General features: G+C 45.6%; 2 protein-coding genes across 2 annotated transcripts; both read left to right on the forward strand.

Moving 5' to 3' along the window:
* The first annotated feature begins 1,513 nt into the window (after positions 1-1,513).
* On the forward strand, positions 1,514-4,872 carry His2Av (Histone H2A variant). The gene is made up of 5 exons (XM_073073369.1): positions 1,514-1,668; positions 1,812-1,889; positions 2,076-2,189; positions 2,959-3,158; positions 4,295-4,872. The coding sequence occupies exons 1-4, from the start codon at positions 1,666-1,668 to the stop codon at positions 3,151-3,153; spliced, it is 390 nt and encodes a 129-aa protein (XP_072929470.1). The 5' UTR covers positions 1,514-1,665; the 3' UTR covers positions 3,154-3,158; positions 4,295-4,872.
* Positions 4,873-5,616: 744 nt separating this feature from the next.
* Positions 5,617-22,560, forward strand: SF1 (splicing factor 1). The gene is made up of 15 exons (XM_073093741.1): positions 5,617-6,125; positions 7,575-7,685; positions 8,239-8,368; positions 9,704-9,935; positions 10,199-10,345; positions 10,904-10,979; positions 12,620-12,772; positions 12,993-13,099; positions 13,512-13,678; positions 14,431-14,715; positions 15,106-15,282; positions 19,656-19,740; positions 20,328-20,398; positions 21,218-21,251; positions 22,387-22,560. Exons 1-15 carry the CDS (start codon positions 5,899-5,901, stop codon positions 22,503-22,505), a joined length of 2,121 nt encoding a protein of 706 aa, XP_072949842.1. The 5' UTR covers positions 5,617-5,898; the 3' UTR covers positions 22,506-22,560.
* The last annotated feature ends 295 nt before the right edge of the window (positions 22,561-22,855 follow it).

Raw genomic sequence — 22,855 nt, forward strand, 5'->3', positions numbered from 1 at the left:
TACGACAAACTGTTTATGAAACACATAGATTAGTATTAGTACTAATCTATGATGAAACAGTGAAGAGTATTATTCAAACCATAGGAAAGTACCTTTTTGCGTGATCATTAAATCCGTAACATTGTAATTCATTTTCCTTTATTTTGATTCCGTACTAGATAGGTATGGTTACATTTTTTAAACGTGTTACTATTTCGCGCTAAAAATCCGCCAACAACTATCTAAGGACACTTGGGTTTTTTTGTTAATATGAATTTAATTCACAATACGTCATAGGAACGCGAATGGATACGATCCAGATGACGCAGATGTTCTCGGGAAATAGATAATATAGATATTTCAATGAATGGAAATAAGAATAATGATAGTTATTAAAGCTGTGTATTTCGATTGAATAAAATTAAATATAGGTAATATATTTCCTATAAACTATGCATGATACCCATCAAGAGATCATGACTCATCACACCGCGATTTGATACATACGTACATACAATTCAATCCAAATTTATAAATACAATAAAACAAATATATATGCAGTGTATGGATGGTCTGCACAGGCACCTTCCGCCGGCTCTTACGGCACCCACGGGAAGAAAGGGGGAGGCCCTATTCTACAACGCCGGGGCCTCACCGCGGAGGAGACTTGGGTTATGAGATGAATATAATCATCTCAGATATTTTTGCTCCATTCGCTCATTTTTGAGGTGCGCGCAGAAACACCGCTCGCGCCACCTCGAAATATAACGACACCATAACTAACGGCATGCATAAAAAAAAATAAGAACAACATTGGTAGATGCAAAAGACATAGCCCTTCCTTGGAACTCTTGGCAGTCGGATAAAAAACATAATAAAAAATATAAATGTATGCTTATAAAAGGTCGCCCAATTACCGTTATAAATAGATTACAGTAATATAGTAATTAGGGACACAATCATAACAAAATTGTATATTTCAAATCTACCTATTAGCTAAACTATCAATCGCTATATATTTTAAATTTGATAAGCCAAACGTAGAATAGTACTAGTACTAATCTATGGAGCCAAAGTAAAAAATCCAAAAGGTTAAATCAAAAATGTATCGTACAGTTTGTCCTTCTATGTTTCGTGGCTCGAGGAATAAGCCATAAGGACTATTCCTATTAAAAAAAATACAATTAAATTCTCTGTCGGGTAAAAACGAAATTACTTTCCGAACAACCCAATAAAAACGGCGGCTGCGCCTTTGTAGCTTGCCTAGTTTCTACCAATTTCTATATTTACTTTAATGCGGTTTATTTATCAATAATATACATGGATATTATTCTTTTTATACAAAAGTACTCAATAACGTAATAGCTTACGTAGAATAACATTTTCATCATAATAAAAAAAGTAAAATAAAATCAATAAATCGTTTAAGCTAAAACGGAACGTTAGTCTAAAGTTACAAATATCGCCGCTGCTTGGCTTGGCAGCACCATAGCCACCCGCCATTTTGGACTACGCCGATTGGCTATGTATATATCGGTGTTTGTTTTACGACACTTCCGCTTATACGCAGTTGGCTAACCTGTACGTGGCGCGGCGCTGCCATCTTTGTGTCTGTGTCGATTTGGCTTGGCGCCTTTCCTGTGTTGGTTGTTCACTGTAGTGGTGTAGTGTGTTACACGTTTCAAAATGGTGAGTTTTGCAAGATTTCGTGAAATCCAATCAGTGTTGTGACAATTTTATTGTGTATTTCGGTGAATTACGATATGATGTACTACCTGGCGAAGTTTCAACTCGGTTGGACAAAAATTAATAGGTATTTTCACGATTTTTAGGCTGGTGGTAAAGCGGGTAAAGATTCAGGCAAAGCCAAGGCGAAAGCAGTTTCCAGATCAGCTAGGGCGGGCTTACAGGTATGTTAAATAGTTATCATAATTTATTTAAAGATTTTACAAAATGAAAATATTGATGAAATCGTTACGAAATACAATTTCATAAAATTGAATAATACGCATGACCCCCGTTAGTATGGCGGCGGCCAACTTCGTAAAGGGAATTAATCAATGAGTCCGCATAAATAAGATGATTATTATTTCCAGTTTCCTGTAGGAAGAATTCACAGACATCTTAAAAATAGGACAACCAGTCATGGGCGAGTTGGAGCTACCGCAGCTGTATATTCAGCGGCGATCTTGGAATATCTCACCGCAGAGGTAAGCTTGTGCGACGCCTAGCAACATGGCGGCGTTTTACAGTATAATTACGCTAGGAAATATCGTGTTTTCTTGAAAACTTGCGGATTTCGGGCTAATTTTAGACGTATTTTTTCCTACTACAGTTTCCGTAAAAATTTGTAAACAATATTTTACTTCAATTATGATTAAATGTTTTGGCGGGAAACAGTTTTTAAGGTTATCAAACATAATAGAATGTCTTCTACTTCAATTTTAAATAGGCATTTACTTAGCGTAATTAATTAATGGGTTAACATAATCTATTTTTTTCTTTTTTCACCTCAAATGGTGTAAATTTTATAATTTAATTCTGTACGGGGAAGCTAAGTGTACGTGTTTTGGCGGGAAATTTATAGTACGTGTCATGTTATTCCAAATTTCCAACTCTGGAGCATTACACCTTGTGTTATGTGTTTGTAAACATTCATTCTATTAAATTCATTAAGTATCCCCGATATAAAGGATGATAGTTGAAGCATGTTCCAGGCTCTTCAGTTGTAGAGTTTGTGCATAGAAGTAGCAGCCAAGATTTGTTTTGGGTCCTTTAAATAAAAGACATCTAAGAACATTGTATACAATAGATTTACATTACAATAAACTCTATGGTAATGATAATATTATACCTTATATACATGACGTTATTGCTTATTTTAAAATGATATGAAAAAAAAGGTTTGGGAACATTAATAACATAAAATTTATAAAATTTGAGAAGTTTAATTGTAGGATAATATTTTTTTGATATCAGGTATTGGAGTTAGCGGGCAATGCGTCAAAGGATCTCAAAGTAAAGCGTATCACCCCCCGGCACTTGCAGCTGGCCATCAGAGGAGATGAAGAGCTGGACAGTTTGATCAAAGCCACCATTGCCGGTGGTGGTGTTATTCCCCACATTCACAAATCTCTCATCGGGAAAAAGGGAGGACCTGGTGCTCCAGTCTAATTTGGGTATGGACATAACATACTACAATAATAATATTGAACATTGAAGAAATTCTATATAATTTAGTCTTCTCTTCCAGTTACAAGTAGAAAATATATTTTGCTATATTTATAGAAAAGTTTTGCCTTTATATTGTATATGTATATATCTCTATATTGTATGTTTTTTATATTACATTATTATCTTCTAAAACATGAAAATCTATTATGAATCTTTTTTATTTAAAACTCAGTCAACTTGGTTCTCTATAACATCTGTGGGACTATGATGTTGTTGGTCTACTATTTTTTAATTCCTCCATTAACATTGGAGCAGTATGGCACAATTGTAAGTGCACAATCAGGGAATATTGAAAGTGATTATAGCAAATAATGAAGTGAAATCAAATTAGAATGTCCTTATTCATAGATTCTCAGTTTTTTTTATATTTTATTAATAAGTATTATATTTAATAATTATTTGCTCAGGTGTTCTTCATAGGAATTAAGCTATTTATAGGTTTATTTTATACACACCTTTATATTCCTGATAGTTTATTAGTAGAAATTTAGCAATTTCCTGTCAAGGATCTTTATACCTCATATCAATATATAATTTGTTTACAATCTCGTATTAAAGTAATGAAACATACTATGAAATGGGACTACAGACAGTCTTTATTTAACTTGGGTAGAATTCATTGTTCATCTACTATGGCAACATCACTGTCACAATTACTTCTTTCATGGTACAACATTGGTTATATTATCGTATTCTGCTCCAAAGAGAGTCAGGAACTCCAAAGTAACACTGAAATCCTTTTTTTTAAATTTCAAATTGATTTCACATGTCTAGATTATAATTTTTGTATATTATTTATCAAAGAAGTTGAGCATATTTATCAAACTTATAATCATTTTGACTTTTTAAACATATAAATAAAGGTATTGTAAAATACTCTGGTTCTGTTATAGTTAAACCACTGTCACATTTGGTCTTATAATAGAAATACTGTGATATAAATATTTGAAGATGTTCTTTGACAATAGTAACCAGTTATCACTTTATCTGATGAAATTACATAAGTCATGTATTCTGTAGTCCTTCTTATAATAAGGGTAAAAATTTAGATTATGATCTTAATAACTTTCTATTGTTACAGGTAAACTTCACACATCAACGTTGCATTTGACCCCGGCTAATATATCAGCATTGTAAAATTCATCACCCAATCAGTAAACATAGTTTTCTATAAGGTAGTGATGTGGACAGTGGAATGACCATTGGACTGGTGGTCCGGACTAAACTTGTAGCTAATAAGTGCTAGTAATATTTTAGCAATAAGGAGATTTATGATTGCATTAGAATTAAGTTTTATTTCTTGGTTCATTACATTTTTATTTTGCTAAACATTGTGTTCAATAATAACCACTAAAAATTATTTTGCTGCCAGCTTCCTAGTAAGGGCGCTGCTCACTGTACTCGATCCTGGGCTCAATAGGCTGCAGCAACATAATTTTATACATTATGAATGGTTACAACTTTATGGTTTGTAAGCTATAAGCTGTCTTATTATTTGCAGCATTTTGTATTTCTTTATAAGTGACTTAAATTGTATTGCAATGGTATAATATTGTTCAAAATTGTAATTTGGTATGATTGAACTGTTAAAAGTTATAAGAAATGTATTTTGATCTTTAAAATATATTGAAGAAGCACTGATGTTTGTTTATTCTATAACTTGTTTCATTTCTTCCCTAATTACTAAACATGAAAATGAATGTAATTTCATAAACTTTACGTTAGCGCAGAGCAAATTGAGTCTAAAATTTGTTTGCTGACTTGAATTAGATTTGACCGAATTTATTTTGTTTATGATATAAGATTAGAAGGTATATGGACATTGTAGGTCATTGTATATGTTTGGTTAATTCTACCAAGTAAATTATTAACATACCTTAAAGCGAGTAAAGCTTAGAAAGAAAAAAATAAGAAAGAAGAAAGATTAATATTCAATCTGATTATCAAGTTTAAAACTGGTGTTGACCCACTTAAAAAATCCAAATGTTTTAATCCAAAAATTTAAACAAGATTAGTACTATAAAAGCGTGTTGTTTCTGTTTAAACGATGATATATCGAATTTCAATAATTTTCTATGGGATCTTATTACATACATAATATATGTGCTAATTTATTTGTTTCGATCTCTAGTTTTTTGGTCGATTAATTTTGCTGGATGGCATGATTTAATGTTAAATTACCAGGCAGCAGTAAATAAATCGTAGAAAGATTCGTATGTTGAATATGAGCAAAATTGAAAAATCGGTAATGAAATGAAGCAACAAATAAGTCCAAAATAGTCCTTTATTATCATTAATAATAAAAATATAATAAACATAGCCGTTTTCGAAAAAGTTACAGTCACTGAAAAGTTTGTGAATCTACATTCTCTGCTTCTATCATTATAATTCTATTTTATCTGTGACAATTCTCCATTTTCTTTCATGTGCGTCAACCATCCATCATCGACACTTTGTCTATGTCTATCGTCCATGTTCTTGTCATGTTATGATTTTAAATTGAAACACTTTTTGTCATGGCGTTAAATAGTTACCGTACAACGAATTTCATTAAAAGTGATTTTTGATTATCATAAATATTAATTCAATACATATCGTCCATAAACGAATTCACTTGCAATTAACTTGACAATTAGCAAACAGCTTGACATTGTTGTGTAAATTTTTGTGTGACTAAGTAAAAAAATGAGCTCGCGCCATCGGGACAGAAGCCGATCCAGGTCGCGCGACCGGGACCGGCACAAGGAGCGCGACAAGGGCCGCGACCGCGACCGGGACCGCGAGCGCGACCGCGACAAGGACCGCGATCGCGAGCGGGACCGCGACCGCGACCGCGACAGGAGCGACCGGAATCGCGATCGCGACCGCGATAGGGACCGCGACCGCGACCGCGACCGCCACAGGTCCAAGAGGTACGGGCTACCCCTATCATCTTCAATCCATCGTTACACTTGGAGCTTCTAGTAGAATAAGCAGGCTTGTAGCGAGCTGTGCATATGTCATCTTCATAACAATACATCTGTGTTATTTATTTTTTCCCTACTATAGAAGTAGCTATCAAGTATGCCGCAGCGCTTAAGTAAGTTAAGGCTAAAATAGGTGTATTGGTGCTACTAGAGTTAAACCACAAAGAGTTTTATGACATTAATTTGTTAACTCCTCAAGATATACCCAGCCATCATGGTCATAACTGCTGTTACTGGCACTGCGATTATAAAACAGATACAGGTGTGGTATTGCTGCTCCTTAGTTGAACCACATAGGCTTCTGCCAAATTAATTTGTAGACTCAATCCTAATGATTCTATTTTCAAATATGGGAAAATATAAATATTTTGTATAGTCCACATCAAAGCTCTGAAGTTATTGCGAGGAGGTGTAGTCATACAATTCACTATGGCAACACAATTCATTTCTTTATTCAAAGTAGACTAGCAGTTTTATGCGGATTATACCTAACAATTATGTTAAATACACGACAATAGTGATTATACCATCAAGATTTAAATTTTGCCTGATATGGGGCCCTGATAAGTCACGTGTGATGATTATTATTATAAGAACATTTTGTGAAAAATAGTTGTTAAACTTTGTTGTTATATTAAACTTAAACTTTTATTCTGCTGAAATAATTGGTGGCCAATATTGTAATAACAATCTGTATTTATTTACATGTCAGATTCTACATGTCTCTATTTCATGTCAGAGAATTTTTTTTTATTAAATAAATTATAGTTTAAAAACTAAAAACCACACTAAAATCGCACAAATAAAATCGTTAATCTTGATTCCTGATGATCCTGATAAGGAAAATGGGATAAAATTATTAAAATCATGTATTGTCATTGGTTCTCGATCATTGTTAAAAATTTTAAATTAATTGGACCATTCCAAATGGGTAAAAATAGAGTTCAAAGATTCCATTACATACATACATACAACCCAAGCTAATAAAAGTGTGGTAATAATGAAACAAAGATGACTTTTCTTCAATATTATGTGAACTGAGCAATTACACATGGATTTTATTAAAATGTTTTGAATGTCACAAACATAGATTAGTAAAGATAACTCACTCCTAACAAGAAAATGTAACCAGTTTTGACAATTGAATGAATCATCTATTTTCAAGCTTGAGAAATATAAAAAAAAAATAGTTTTTAGATAATTTACGAATGAATCGATATTTCTCCGCACTTTGTTTTCGATTTCGTGTTTTTGCACCATTCATTGCACATGTCGGCATAATTTCGCGTAAATTACACCATTAAATCGCTTCCTTCAATTAAAAGGCGGTGAGATATCTAAACTTATCTATGGTCACAAAATAGAAGTTTAATCCAGTGTTTGTGTTTGTTCCAGGGACAAAGACAGGGAGCGCAGCCGCAGCCGCGACCGCGACCGCCACAAGGAGAAGCGCCGCAGCCGCTCGCGCTCGCGCAGCCGCAGCCGCGGCAGGAAATCTAAAGACAGGTCACACCAATTTCCTTCACTAAAATGTCTTGTGGTACAATTAGTTGACTATGGTGTGGTGCAGTGGCAGACTAAGATCGTCGGAGGCCCAAGGCAGAAAGTTGAATTGAGGCCCCCAATGTAAAAAATTCGCCTGTGATTATGTGACCTTTTTTTTCGTTGACTGATCGTTCCGGTTCTGACAACCTTTTTTTAGCAACTGTGTTTGGAGGCCCCCAGGATCGGGGTCCCGGGCCGGGCGGCCCCTTCCGCCCACCCCCTTAAGCCATGGTGTATTACAATTTTATGATTCCACTGCTACTAATTTTTTTTTTTGGCTGTAGTTCTTAGCACACATATAGATATAAAGATAATAGCACTGTTAGTTTATGTATACATGGCGCTCAGGCTTCGGAGTCGTTGACTGCCGTGGTAAGGCAGAGGAGGCACATAATGACCGCCAACGCCGTCGGAGCCTAGTCGATCCAATCTACGAGCATGATTGCATGGTAGTTTCCTCTCCCTATATTTGAAAATCTATCATACAGTATGGTAAACGGTAACCGTGTTGCAGGGACGGCACCATAGCGCTGCTGGACCAGATGGTGGGCACGACGACGAAGGCGACGGCGCGCGCGGCGGCGCCCGCCAGCGTCAACCCCGCCGCGCAGGCCGCCATCCTCGCCGCCGCCGCCGTCGCGCAGGTACACCCATACCCTTGTTTAAACTTCCTGCTATACCTTTTTTTATAATATAGGAGAAGCAGACGAGCAGGTGGTGAGTGCCGCCCATGGATATCTGTAGTGAACCTCAGATAGATTAGATATTCCTACCTGAGGTCGGCCACAGATGCGCCGCTATCCCTGAGAACTAAGCTGGAACGCCTCGGAAAAGTATGTCTCCCTTACACCCTTCAAACCAGAATACAGCAGCACTTATTACTGCTGTTATGAAGCAGAAATAGGTGTGGCGTTGGTGCCGCCGAGTCGAACTATAAAGGGTTCTACCACACCTTCATTACTTCAATACCTGCTAATGAGTTAATCATGGTGCTATATCACACAGTTTTCTGGTCCCATGCATAATAATTTAAAAAAATAATAAAATCTTTCTACATAATTGTAGTGGGCCATTTTTATTTTGATATAGCTTATTTTTTTGGAATTTAGCTAAACTTAAAATAAATGAAAGAAAATTCTTGTTTCACATTTATCAAGTAGTAGGTATGAATTGTTACCTAACTAATATTACTGTTGCCAAATGATGTTTATATAAAGTTGTGGTGAACATACGTTCAGAGAAAATAGAAGGATGCACGTGAAACAAACTCGCAGGTTGGTTGCACACTGATTTATTCACTTCTACCTACGACTTGCGGGACGCAGCCCGCACACTTACATAACAAAAGTCATGTGATTTGTCTAGTATAAAAGAGGAAAGAAAGATATTTCAAAAAAGTAATTACACTATCTCATTTCAGTATTTTTCGCTAATCCTTATAGTTTCGGATTTAGCCCTGAAGCTCAATTTGATAAATTCATACGTATCTATTTTGAAACAATAAATGCTATGTTTATTACACAAATGTGTAACAGAATTGCTTTTATTACATTTTCTTTTTAGAAATACACAAGTTATGTTGTAAGCGTGCATTTTATTATTATGTTATTTTCTTTGATTATTCTTGTTTTAGACACTTACTTTCCGTTATTATTTTACTTTTTTCGGTTATTTTATGTTGTTTTATTTTATTATAAGCGGCGAGTCAATCTCACACGAAGCCCCTAATGTTGACCTAGTCGGTCGCCCGTTGTATCCAGAGTTGTTAAAATATTTACGTACATATTACGCAAGTACAAGTATACACTAGTAAATAGTCACGTATTTGTACTGTGCGGATTAGTTTTTAACAGTTCAGTCGCAAAATTGACGTGTGTTCCGATACGGTTCGTCGCTTAGTTTTATTTAGTTTCTGTTGCTTTATTTTCGTTTGGTTATCGTTTATTTCCACGCGTCGCGCGGCCTCGGCGCGGTAACAGACGTTTGTGGCGCAGCGGCGCATGGCGGCGCCCGTGCAGCCCGCGGCGGCGGCGGCGGCGGCGCTGTCGGCCGCCACGGCCATCCCGCCGCCCACGTCCGTGCAGCAGAAGCTGGAGCAGCTGCAGGCGCGCACCGAGTCCCGCTACCGCGACAAGCCGCCGCACCAGCACGCGCCCGCGCACCCCCACCACGCGGACTACCACCCCGACGACGATAAGGACGACGGACAGGGTAACGTCACACTATTTTATAACAACATTGAGCTCATTTAAAACTACCCATTAGGTAATTAAAACTATAACCTATAAGTAATAATAAAAATCTTATAAAAATAATAAAATAATAATCGATGATTTTGAATTGAATTTTTATAAAGCTCGCTCCACATTCTCGCGAGAATGTGGGGCGGGCTTAAGAATTAATACAGGAAATAATTAATGAGTATGTGTGTATGTGAGATTATGTAAATAATCGAGAGCGTTCGGTCGTGTCAGGTCCGCCGGGCGAGACGGCGGCGGAGCGGCGCGCGCGGCGGCGGCGCACGCGCTGGGTGGGCTCCGAGCACGACAAGACCTTCATCCCCGGCCTGCCCACCGTGCTGCCCTCCACGCTCACGCGCGACCAGGAGGAGCAGTACCTGCGTGAGTATCGCACCGGGAACCTGTCACGCTCTCTCCGTCGCCCCTTCCTTCCTCCTGTCGTCCCTCTCCTTTCCTTCTTGCTACGTAGCTACGTAATGTGTCCCTTTTCGTCTGCCGTTATGAAAATTATTAATTAGAGATAAGATTTTTTAATAATCAACTGATAATACTTAATTTATTTATTTCAATAATATTTATTTCCAGGATATATTCTAATTTAATCACATCTGCTTTTAATAATTGCCTAATCATGATTAAAATTATGTACCTTATTTAGATGGTTAATTTTTCGTCATCGGATTTCAATTTATACCTGTACCGTTTCGATGTTTAATGTGTGTAAGGAGAAACACGTTCACGCCATTGCTAAGTCCCAACCGGAACCGGAAACCGGCTCCCGGTGCGGGGCACGTGCGGACGATGAACGTTTTTCTTTTTGAGCGACGCACCGACCCGCCATCGGCTCGCACGCGCGCGGCAGCGGCGGCGGCGGCGGCGACATGTTCTAATGTGTGGTTGTGGCCGCGGCGCCGCGCGGGCTAACCCCTTCCCTTGCAGTTCAGCTTCAGATCGAGGAGGTGAGCCGCAAGCTGCGCTCCGGCGACCTCGGCATCCCCGCCAACATCGAGGAGAGGTCAGCACCGCGGCCGCGCTCGTCGCGCCGCCCTTACTGAGTATCGCAGTGGCCAGGTTTCCCCAATTCATTCTATACACGGGCACCCCGCGACGGACTTCACTGTAAAACTGCAAATTTAATTGCACCAAAATTCAATTTGAATTAGTGGAAAAAGTTTTTTAATATTTCCACGCGTGCGTTGGACGCTCGCACCGACGGATTCGAAAGTTACGTATGTATGGGGCCCGGTTGAATTTATCTTTTATTCCATTGAAGTAGCATTTATTTAAATTAATATTTAGTCATTTTAAATAGTATTCCCATCAATTAACTTCATGATAATTACTTTACATGTATTTTTTTTTTTTAATAATACTTCAAAAATATTTTGCGACAAATTTATGTCACGATGACGACAAAGGACTGTTCTATAACTTACGGTATATAAATTAACGGCGCCGTTTACTTTTACATGACGAATGGTATTATTTACAGAAGTTTCCGGAAAGCAAACATTTCATGCTCTATGATGTTTTATAATGACATTTAATTATTTTTATACATATTATTACTGTAAAAAAATCTAGAATACTTCCACTTACGGTAAGTTTAAATAGCTAACATCTTTTTAACTTGAAATAGAACATGTCGCGGTGGTTAAACGTGCATTACCTTAAACAGAATTATCAAATAGACATAAAAAAATTCAAAGTACTGAACTGACGCTGAACGATGACGTCATACGCTAGTACTATATCTGGAAAGTGAATCAAATCGATCTTTTAATGTCTATACAATTTCGGAACATCGTATGTATTATTTTAGAAAACTTTGTAAGAGTATTACAAATAAAAATAAAGAGCTTTTACAAAGTATCGATTAGACTTTTCTTAGTAGAGTTTTAAAAAAGCAGATTTTTCTGAAAGTGTAAACAAAAGAATTCATAAAAGCGTATCTAGTTACTAATTTAAATCAGATGATAATAATTTGATTAAATAAAGAACGAATCCATATCTAATTTGGCATGGAAGGCAAAAAACACACTTAAAAAATAATTTTTGTGGAGCAACCTGGCAAGTTAGGCAAGCGAGCCGGCAGCGGCCGCCTCCCCGACCTACTAATGGGCGATTTTCTTCATTTTGCAGGTCGCGCACCGACCGCGCCATTAATAATCCAATTAAAATAATCTAATCAATAATTAAGATGACTGTTTCAGCGTCGACAATGTAATAATCAATAATCAAATTATTTTCAGCACTAATGACGTTAACTTTCAGGGCGTTATGTTTAATGGAATAATTTTTTCTCAGGGCGTTAGGTACGGTGTAGAAGGTAGAGTAGGCACCGGCGGCCGGCGTGCCGCTCGCCGCCCGCGATCTCGGGATATTACCATCGCCGATCGGCCCCCTTTCATTATTGATTTATTAATATAAACCGACAAGCGACGGGCTGCGTTTTCACGATGTTAATTCGATTCGTCCTAATCAAAAGCAAAATAAGTATGAAATGAATGGACGTGATGACGTGAAAACGGAACTCGTCGCGTCACGTAGTCACCGCGAGCCCTTGCCGCCCGCCCCGCCGCGCCGGGCGGTCTGGGCGGGCGGCGGCGGGCGGGCGGCGCTCCGGGCGGGCGGTACAAGCGTGCGCGTGCGCAGGTCGCCGTCGCCGGAGCCGATCTACTCGACGGACGGCAAGCGGCTGAACACGCGCGAGTACCGCACGCGCCGCAAGCTGGAGGAGGAGCGCCACCGCCTCGTGCAGCGCATGCACCAGATCAACCCTGACTTCAAGCCGCCGCCGGACTACAAGTGAGATATACACTTTTTTTTAAAATGAATCTCAAAACAAACACGTTAAACCCAAAATTCATTTCAGTAATATTTTATGACTCAGTCACACACATCTCCTTAAGGATTTTTTTAATATCATTAAAAATATGAAAAATGTCACCTACACTTGGTTATATTTGCGATAATGGACTAACCTTGATATTATTTCAAATAATGATTAATTTGGTATCCCCAACAGACCGCCAATCGTACGCGTGCACGACAAGGTGATGATCCCGCAGGAGGAGCACCCCGACATCAACTTCGTGGGGCTGCTCATCGGCCCGCGCGGGAACACGCTTAAAGGTACGACGACACCGCAATCTTTCCTCTTTTATTTCTTTTTTTTTTTTTGTTGACGAGGGGGAAACCTTCAAAAGGTACCCGACGCCGTGGGAGCATTACCGAGTTATGTAGGGCGTTTAGTGGAGAACTCCGGCCTCTCCAACGGAACACAACCGGAGGATTCCTAACGCGATGCCCTTCTATCAGGGTCTGCCATTGGGGAGCAATTTATGCTCCTCTTACATCCACTGGTGATTACAACTATATGCGACCACACAATCTGCTGTCCTTCCCGGGCTCGCTTGTTGGACGGATACCGTAGCCCTATTCTGCTCTCGGGACTACGAGGACAACTGCAATCTTATTCTAGATCACCTCAGAATTATATCACGTTTAATCTTCGGAAAGTTAATAGCTATGTTGTGTCGTTTAGCTATGGAGAAGGAGACAGGCGCGAAGATCATAATCCGCGGCAAGGGGTCGGTGAAGGAGGGCAAGGTGGGGCGCAAGGACGGGCAGCCGCTGCCCGGCGAGGACGAGCCGCTGCACGCCTACATCACCGCCACCAACGCCGACTGCGTCAAGAAGGCCGTCGAGAAGGTGCGTTACTCTGATATCAGTCTCAGCTCAATCAAGCCAACTAGCGATTGGAATGTCTACTAAAAAGATATGTGATATAACCTTTATTGCTTATTATATTTTTACTAGCTGTTGTGCCCCGAGGTTTTACCCGCGTTAGAAAGTGAAATATCTAACGCGGGTGAAACCGCGTGGCACAGCTAGTTCTAAAATATAAGTAGCCTGTGTTAATTCATATTACCTGCCAATAATAGTCACGTCAAATTCAGCATTTTCAGAGATTAGCAAGAACAAACAGGCAGACAGAAAAAAATTGTAAAAAATGTTATTTTGGTGTATGTATATTTATATGCATGTAGTATAAAGCGGTTATTTCAATATTAAAAACAGATACTCCAATTTTATTTATATGTGTAGATGAATATACCAAAAAAGATTTTGAATTTTTTTTTTGAGTTGTAAAATATTTGTTTTAATATATGCTGTAAAGCACTAAATTATGGAACACTCCCTTATATCGAATATCGGCTGTGGTGCAATCAGTGTTGCTTTTAACTGTTGGTATTATTATTTTTAAGAATTTACTTTGTGTTTCTGAAGTGTAATCAAAATTTTTCTAATGCATGTACTGTTCACTTCTAGAAGGACTTAAGTTTTTGGAAAGTAGCATATACTTATGTTTGTTGTGATGTGTTATGTCCAGTTAAGTGAACTAATAAATAAGTGAAGTAATAAAAAAAATAACCATTATGGATGTGTGCGTCGTGCGGCAGATCAAGGAGGTGATCCGTCAGGGCGTGGAGGTGCCGGAGGGGCAGAACGACCTGCGGCGCATGCAGCTGCGCGAGCTGGCGCAGCTCAACGGCACGCTGCGCGAGACCGACGCGCCGCGCTGCGCCAACTGCAGCGCGCACGACCACAAGACCTGGCTCTGCCCCGACAAGCCCAACGTCACCAGCGCCATCGTCTGCTCCTCCTGCGGCGGCGCCGGCCACATCGCGCGCGACTGCCGCGCCAAGCGCCCCGGGCAGGGACACCCGCACCACCACGCCAACAAGGTAACCCGCACCAACACGCCCCACATCCACACATGGATTAACCCCACACGTAGATCATAACATTTTGAAGTCAGTACAGTCATACAGATTTATTTGCAATAAGATAAACGTTTTTTTTTAAATACATTTACCTCCTTTTCTTCAACTAATTGTATCGGTTACGTGTTAAAACATAGGTCAATCATTATCACCGAAAGAACGACGATCATACTGAAACAAGTATGAGCAAAGTATATCCTGTCCTTTATACGTCGTACCTACACATGAAAGTACAGCAGATTTATTTAAATTGTCAAAAAATGTGTTTATTGCAGTGTACGTGTACAATGTGCGTTCATTGTAGTGTTGGATCATAGTCGCAAACAGTATAAATGTATGTTCTTCCCCCAGGCTAAGATCGATGAGGAGTACATGTCGCTGATGGCGGAGCTCGGCGAGGCGCCGCCCGCCGCCCCGCGCCGCGCCGCCCTCCTGCCGCACGCACACCACGCGCACCACGCGCACCACCCGCCGCGCGCCATCATGCCCGCGCCAGGTACCCCCCGCTCTCCCCGCTGCCGCACGCGCACCACGCGCACCACGCGCACCACCCGCCGCGCGCCATCATGCCCGCGCCAGGTACCCCCCGCTCTCCCCGCTGCCGCACGCGCACCACGCGCACCACGCGCACCACCCGCCGCGCGCCATCATGCCCGCGCCAGGTACCCCCCGCTCTCCCCGCTGCCGCACGCGCACCACGCGCACCACGCGCACCACCCGCCGCGCGCCATCATGCCCGCGCCAGGTACCCCCCGCTCTCCCCGCTGCCGCACGCGCACCACGCGCACCACGCGCACCACCCGCCGCGCGCCATCATGCCCGCGCCAGGTACCCCCCGCTCTCCCCGCTGCCGCACGCGCACCACGCGCACCACCCGCCGCGCGCCATCATGCCCGCGCCAGGTACCCCCCGCTCTCCCCGCTGCCGCACGCGCACCACCCGCCGCGCGCCATCATGCCCGCGCCAGGTACCCCCCGCTCTCCCCGCTGCCGCACGCGCACCACCCGCCGCGCGCCATCATGCCCGCGCCAGGTACCCCCCGCTCTCCCCGCTGCCGCACGCGCACCACGCGCACCACCCGCCGCGCGCCATCATGCCCGCGCCAGGTACCCCCCGCTCTCCCCGCTGCCGCACGCGCACCACGCGCACCACGCGCACCACCCGCCGCGCGCCATCATGCCCGCGCCAGGTACCCCCCGCTCTCCCCGCTGCCGCACGCGCACCACCCGCCGCGCGCCATCATGCCCGCGCCAGGTACCCCCCGCTCTCCCCGCTGCCGCACGCGCACCACGCGCACCACGCGCACCACCCGCCGCGCGCCATCATGCCCGCGCCAGGTACCCCCCGCTCTCCCCGCTGCCGCACGCGCACCACGCGCACCACGCGCACCACCCGCCGCGCGCCATCATGCCCGCGCCAGGTACCCCCCGCTCTCCCCGCTGCCGCACGCGCACCACGCGCACCACGCGCACCACCCGCCGCGCGCCATCATGCCCGCGCCAGGTACCCCCCGCTCTCCCCGCTGCCGCACGCGCACCACGCGCACCACGCGCACCACCCGCCGCGCGCCATCATGCCCGCGCCAGGTACCCCCCGCTCTCCCCGCTGCCGCACGCGCACCACGCGCACCACGCGCACCACCCGCCGCGCGCCATCATGCCCGCGCCAGGTACCCCCCGCTCTCCCCGCTGCCGCACGCGCACCACCCGCCGCGCGCCATCATGCCCGCGCCAGGTACCCCCCGCTCTCCCCGCTGCCGCACGCGCACCACGCGCACCACCCGCCGCGCGCCATCATGCCCGCGCCAGGTACCCCCCGCTCTCCCCGCTGCCGCACGCGCACCACGCGCACCACGCGCACCACCCGCCGCGCGCCATCATGCCCGCGCCAGGTACCCCCCGCTCTCCCCGCTGCCGCACGCGCACCACGCGCACCACGCGCACCACCCGCCGCGCGCCATCATGCCCGCGCCAGGTACCCCCCGCTCTCCCCGCTGCCGCACGCGCACCACGCGCACCACGCGCACCACCCGCCGCGCGCCATCATGCCCGCGCCAGGTACCCCCCGCTCTCCCCGCTGCCGCACGCGCACCACCCGCCGCGCGCCATCATGCCCGCGCCAGGTACCCCCCGCTCTCCCCGCTGCCGCACGCGCACCACGCGCACCACGCGCACCACCCGCCGCGCGCCATCATGCCCGCGCCAGGTACCCCCCGCTCTCCCCGCTGCCGCACGCGCACCACGCGCACCACGCGCACCACCCGCCGCGCGCCATCATGCCCGCGCCAGGTACCCCCCGCTCTCCCCGCTGCCGCACGCGCACCACGCGCACCACGCGCACCACCCGCCGCGCGCCATCATGCCCGCGCCAGGTACCCCCCGCTCTCCCCGCTGCCGCACGCGCACCACGCGCACCACGCGCACCACCCGCCGCGCGCCATCATGCCCGCGCCAGGTACCCCCCGCTCTCCCCGCTGCCGCACGCGCACCACGCGCACCACCCGCCGCGCGCCATCATGCCCGCGCCAGGTACCCCCCGCTCTCCCCGCTGCCGCACGCGCACCACGCGCACCACCCGCCGCGCGCCATCATGCCCGCGCCAGGTACCCCCCGCTCTCCCCGCTGCCGCACGCGCACCACGCGCACCACGCGCACCACCCGCCGCGCGCCATCATGCCCGCGCCAGGTACCCCCCGCTCTCCCCGCTGCCGCACGCGCACCACGCGCACCACGCGCACCACCCGCCGCGCGCCATCATGCCCGCGCCAGGTACCCCCCGCTCTCCCCGCTGCCGCACGCGCACCACGCGCACCACGCGCACCACCCGCCGCGCGCCATCATGCCCGCGCCAGGTACCCCCCGCTCTCCCCGCTGCCGCACGCGCACCACCCGCCGCGCGCCATCATGCCCGCGCCAGGTACCCCCCGCTCTCCCCGCTGCCGCACGCGCACCACGCGCACCACGCGCACCACCCGCCGCGCGCCATCATGCCCGCGCCAGGTACCCCCCGCTCTCCCCGCTGCCGCACGCGCACCACGCGCACCACGCGCACCACCCGCCGCGCGCCATCATGCCCGCGCCAGGTACCCCCCGCTCTCCCCGCTGCCGCACGCGCACCACGCGCACCACGCGCACCACCCGCCGCGCGCCATCATGCCCGCGCCAGGTACCCCCCGCTCTCCCCGCTGCCGCACGCGCACCACGCGCACCACGCGCACCACCCGCCGCGCGCCATCATGCCCGCGCCAGGTACCCCCCGCTCTCCCCGCTGCCGCACGCGCACCACGCGCACCACGCGCACCACCCGCCGCGCGCCATCATGCCCGCGCCAGGTACCCCCCGCTCTCCCCGCTGCCGCACGCGCACCACGCGCACCACGCGCACCACCCGCCGCGCGCCATCATGCCCGCGCCAGGTACCCCCCGCTCTCCCCGCTGCCGCACGCGCACCACGCGCACCACGCGCACCACCCGCCGCGCGCCATCATGCCCGCGCCAGGTACCCCCCGCTCTCCCCGCTGCCGCACGCGCACCACGCGCACCACGCGCACCACCCGCCGCGCGCCATCATGCCCGCGCCAGGTACCCCCCGCTCTCCCCGCTGCCGCACGCGCACCACGCGCACCACGCGCACCACCCGCCGCGCGCCATCATGCCCGCGCCAGGTACCCCCCGCTCTCCCCGCTGCCGCACGCGCACCACGCGCACCACGCGCACCACCCGCCGCGCGCCATCATGCCCGCGCCAGGTACCCCCCGCTCTCCCCGCTGCCGCACGCGCACCACGCGCACCACGCGCACCACCCGCCGCGCGCCATCATGCCCGCGCCAGGTACCCCCCGCTCTCCCCGCTGCCGCACGCGCACCACGCGCACCACGCGCACCACCCGCCGCGCGCCATCATGCCCGCGCCAGGTACCCCCCGCTCTCCCCGCTGCCGCACGCGCACCACGCGCACCACGCGCACCACCCGCCGCGCGCCATCATGCCCGCGCCAGGTACCCCCCGCTCTCCCCGCTGCCGCACGCGCACCACGCGCACCACGCGCACCACCCGCCGCGCGCCATCATGCCCGCGCCAGGTACCCCCCGCTCTCCCCGCTGCCGCACGCGCACCACGCGCACCACGCGCACCACCCGCCGCGCGCCATCATGCCCGCGCCAGGTACCCCCCGCTCTCCCCGCTGCCGCACGCGCACCACGCGCACCACGCGCACCACCCGCCGCGCGCCATCATGCCCGCGCCAGGTACCCCCCGCTCTCCCCGCTGCCGCACGCGCACCACGCGCACCACGCGCACCACCCGCCGCGCGCCATCATGCCCGCGCCAGGTACCCCCCGCTCTCCCCGCTGCCGCACGCGCACCACGCGCACCACGCGCACCACCCGCCGCGCGCCATCATGCCCGCGCCAGGTACCCCCCGCTCTCCCCGCTGCCGCACGCACACCAAGAGATTATTTACAAAGAGTATAATTATTTTAACTAAGGATCTAGTCATTAAGTGCAAGTATTCTGGTCAACAATGCGTAGAAAACTGTTTGGTATAGAAACCTAAAAATGGCTAACCCGTCGAAATTTTGATATTTTTTATCTCTATTACGAATGCGCCTCTTTTGTGGAGGAAATAAGATTATTACAAAAATACTCACCTTACAGTGAAACAATAACAACTTATAGAAATTAAAAACATAGATGGCCCCGTCACCAAGTTTGTATGAATACATGAAGGGACAGAACAATGCTACTTTCTTATTCTCAAATTCTATTTTCAATTCTTTTTTTTTTATTTAAAATAGGTTCTTTACAGAGAACTTTTTGTATGTCAGTACAACTACCACCACTCCACAAAGGTGTGTCGTTATGGAGAAGAAGCTTTAAATACAATATAATTTACCACTACAAAATTGACATACATTTTATTGTTTTACATTATGTTCGCAGGACCCGGCGCCTTTCCGCCGCCGCCGCCACCGCATGCACCGTGGCTCGGTATGTTGCCTTTATATCTAATGTATCTTACGTCCGTTATTTTCACACATGAAAGATACCTATTGCTAAACACCAGTATATTATATTTCAAATACAATCTCAACAAATGTAAATCTCGTCAAAATAGTAAAATTATTTATTTATTAAAAAAAAATGGCAAACCAACTAAATACAAAAACAACATTATAACGAGACTACACAAAGCTAGTTATTATATTGTGTACTTAAATTATAGGTGTGCACAGAATTGCAAGAAACATAGTTAATCACAAAAAATAATTAATTTAAAATGGATACAAGATAAAAAGGAACTTAGAAACGGTAATATTTTAATAGCCTAGAGCAATATGAAGTTTTCCTTTAAATTTATATAATGATTCTGAAAAAATATCTATATCAACATTACGGAAAACATTGTTATAATCTCTTAAGGCAAGGTATAAAAGCGAATTGTATGCATATTTACATTTATTGTAAAAGGTATAAGAAGGCTTGTGATTACTTATAGTCCGATTCATAAATAGTCATGCAGGTGTAGGTACATGAACCGTGTCTACTACATTACTGACTGAAGTATAATACGGCAGGAGTGGCGAGCAGCCAGCCGCCGCCGCCGGGCGCCGCGCCGCTGCCGCCCGCCTACCCGCCGCCGCCGCAGGTACCGCCGCACCGCCCCCTGCCCCGCTCGCATCCTAGTGCTGTTCGCAGCTAAACTCTCACTCTCCAGTTCACAAATAATTGGATTATCTGGATTATATTTTTGTTTAAAGTTTATTTATTGTTATCGGTATATATAGTTTAGTTAGTGTCTCTTTGTTATTTAGTACGTTATTTATTCAGTTTTTACTGTACTGTGTGTTAAGACAGCATCAAAATGGGGAAAAATAAGTCTATTCGTAGCAGAGAGCGAACATTGATATTTCGAGTTTTACGTTTCATATTAATTTTTGTACCCAATTAGTTTTCGTAATAGTCTTAAAAGTATAAATTATAAGAAATAAATTTATTAAAATTTACATTTCATAGGTATAAATTAACATTTCAACAGAGCTTTTAAGTGACGTCACGTTTGACATTTGTCTACTTGCCTTGGCGGAGTAGTACACTCCTAATTATTATTCTCATATATTAAAGTGATACGTAATATGTTGTATTTAATTAGTACTGATTACTGATTCATCATAATGCCGATTTCCTACACAATATTTCGAATTTATTTCTATGAACTCTGGTACACACAAAGCAGAACATATTTATGAAATTTGGTTTTAGGCCATGTTGAGAGTATTGTGATAGATGTTTCTCCAAATTGTAAAAATGTTATTTATCATAATGTTATTATCATGTAAATTACAATTACAAGATTTTGTGAAATATCGAAAATAACAATATATCAAAATATTGTAACGATATGAATTCATTAATAATTGTAATAATATATATTCTTCAATAATTATTAATATAATGTTGCTTACAGGGAGACGCACCGCCTGCGCCGCCGCCACCGCCTGGTAAGATCTTGTTGCATTTTATATTATCATAAAGCATATTATATGTTTTATAAAATAAGAAGCAAATAATATGTTTATATATGATTCATTTGATCTAAAATATATTACGATAATTTGCACTACATGATATGTACAATGTAAGATGTGCATTTACAAAGTAAATCTTTTAAGTTAAGCATTTGCTGAATCATGAGTTACGGATGTCCTGGGCATTTTCGAGACTTCGATCGTAGTCTATCTATCGATATTAGGATCGCAGATACAATGTATTTCGTGTAATAAGAATAGTGACATATAGTCACTGTCGTCGGAAATGGGCGACGCGATTAACTGTGGGGAGCGAAGTGAAGCGAGTTCAGCCTACCCTAGAGGGTAGAGTGGAGTCGCTTACAATTGAACTAGCACGTTAGCCGGCGTGTGTACGAGAGTGTGGTGGGCAGTAAAGATTACTCACTCCTAACAAGAAACTGTAACCATTTTTGACGATTGAAATTGTCACTGTCATCTATTTTCGTGTTTGAAAAATTAAAAAAAAAAGTAGTTTTTAGATCATTGCGAATGAAACGATATTTTTCTTCGATTTTGTGTTTTTGCGCCATGTTAATGCGCATGTCGGCATCGTTCCGCGTAATGATAGCCATTAAATGGCTGACAGAAATGTCAGCTACTTAATCTATTTAATGGCTCACTTCAATTACAAGACGTTGAGATATCTAAAGTCTGATTTATAATTAGGTGTCCAAAATGTAAACAAAGAAATGTCATTGTCAGAATACGATTACAGGTATTATAAACCTTAAAAAATTAACAAGAAACAAATGACTATCAAACTCACCAAAAACGGAAATTTTAACAACTACATACAATTTACGAAACTTAAAAATGTAGACACAAAAAATGTTTTGGATCCCGATTGTGTTACCATTATCATAGTTTAATTTTCTACCATAAAACTTATTATTACATGGGAGGAAACTGAGTTAATATAAATATTGGAAAATGTGAATCTTAATTTATTTATTTAGATTATTATTTTATTATCGTTCTACTACTTTAATTTCGTCAAAAAAGGAAACTACCACTTGAAACGTATTTTCTGGCTAGGCAACACCTTCGTTAACATGTCCCCCCGCAGGCATGCTGGCGCTGCCGCCGCCGGGCTGGCGCGGCGCCTTCCCGCCGTGGGGCGCGCCGCCGCCCGCCGCCTTCCTCGCGCCGCCGCCGCCGCCGCCGCCCGTCTCCTCCGCCTCCTAGCCGCGCACGCGCCATCCGTGTATTCCTTGTAATAATAAATACCTGTCCTAGCGTCTCTTTCGTTTTACTTGCCACCGAATCCCAGGCGAATAATTCTATTACACGTTTGTTATTTGTAAAATCAAGTAAACCTTTTACACTCTTGGGGGCCTCCATTCGACTATTCGCCCCGGACCTCTGGCGTCCTTAATCCGCCGCTGCTTCCGCGTGTTTGTACACTTAGTCGTTGAAGTGTGACGTGAACAAGATTTTGGTCAATTTTAACCTCCCTCGCCTTTTATCCGAAAGGAAGCAAAACTGTCTTCTCTCCTATGCTTATGCAAGCAACGTAAGGAATTCAGGCCATTTGC

Source organism: Epargyreus clarus, unplaced genomic scaffold, assembly GCF_041222505.1.
Source record: "Epargyreus clarus isolate Ecla_fem2 unplaced genomic scaffold, WU_Ecla_fem_2.2 ptg000005l, whole genome shotgun sequence".
In the NCBI taxonomy this organism is placed as follows: domain Eukaryota; kingdom Metazoa; phylum Arthropoda; class Insecta; order Lepidoptera; family Hesperiidae; genus Epargyreus; species Epargyreus clarus.

Excerpts from the sequence above, each read along its gene's own strand:
- His2Av (XM_073073369.1), top strand. Across the intron at positions 1,890-2,075 it reads CAGCTAGGGCGGGCTTACAG|TTTCCTGTAGGAAGAATTCA; the intron begins GTATGTTAAATA and ends TATTATTTCCAG. Across the intron at positions 2,190-2,958 it reads TGGAATATCTCACCGCAGAG|GTATTGGAGTTAGCGGGCAA; the intron begins GTAAGCTTGTGC and ends TTTTGATATCAG.
- SF1 (XM_073093741.1), top strand. The coding sequence starts at position 5,899 with ATGAGCTCGCGCCATCGGGACAGAAGCCGATCCAGGTCGCGCGACCGG. Across the intron at positions 13,100-13,511 it reads GCGCGGGAACACGCTTAAAG|CTATGGAGAAGGAGACAGGC; the intron begins GTACGACGACAC and ends TGTGTCGTTTAG. Across the intron at positions 20,399-21,217 it reads CCTACCCGCCGCCGCCGCAG|GGAGACGCACCGCCTGCGCC; the intron begins GTACCGCCGCAC and ends TGTTGCTTACAG.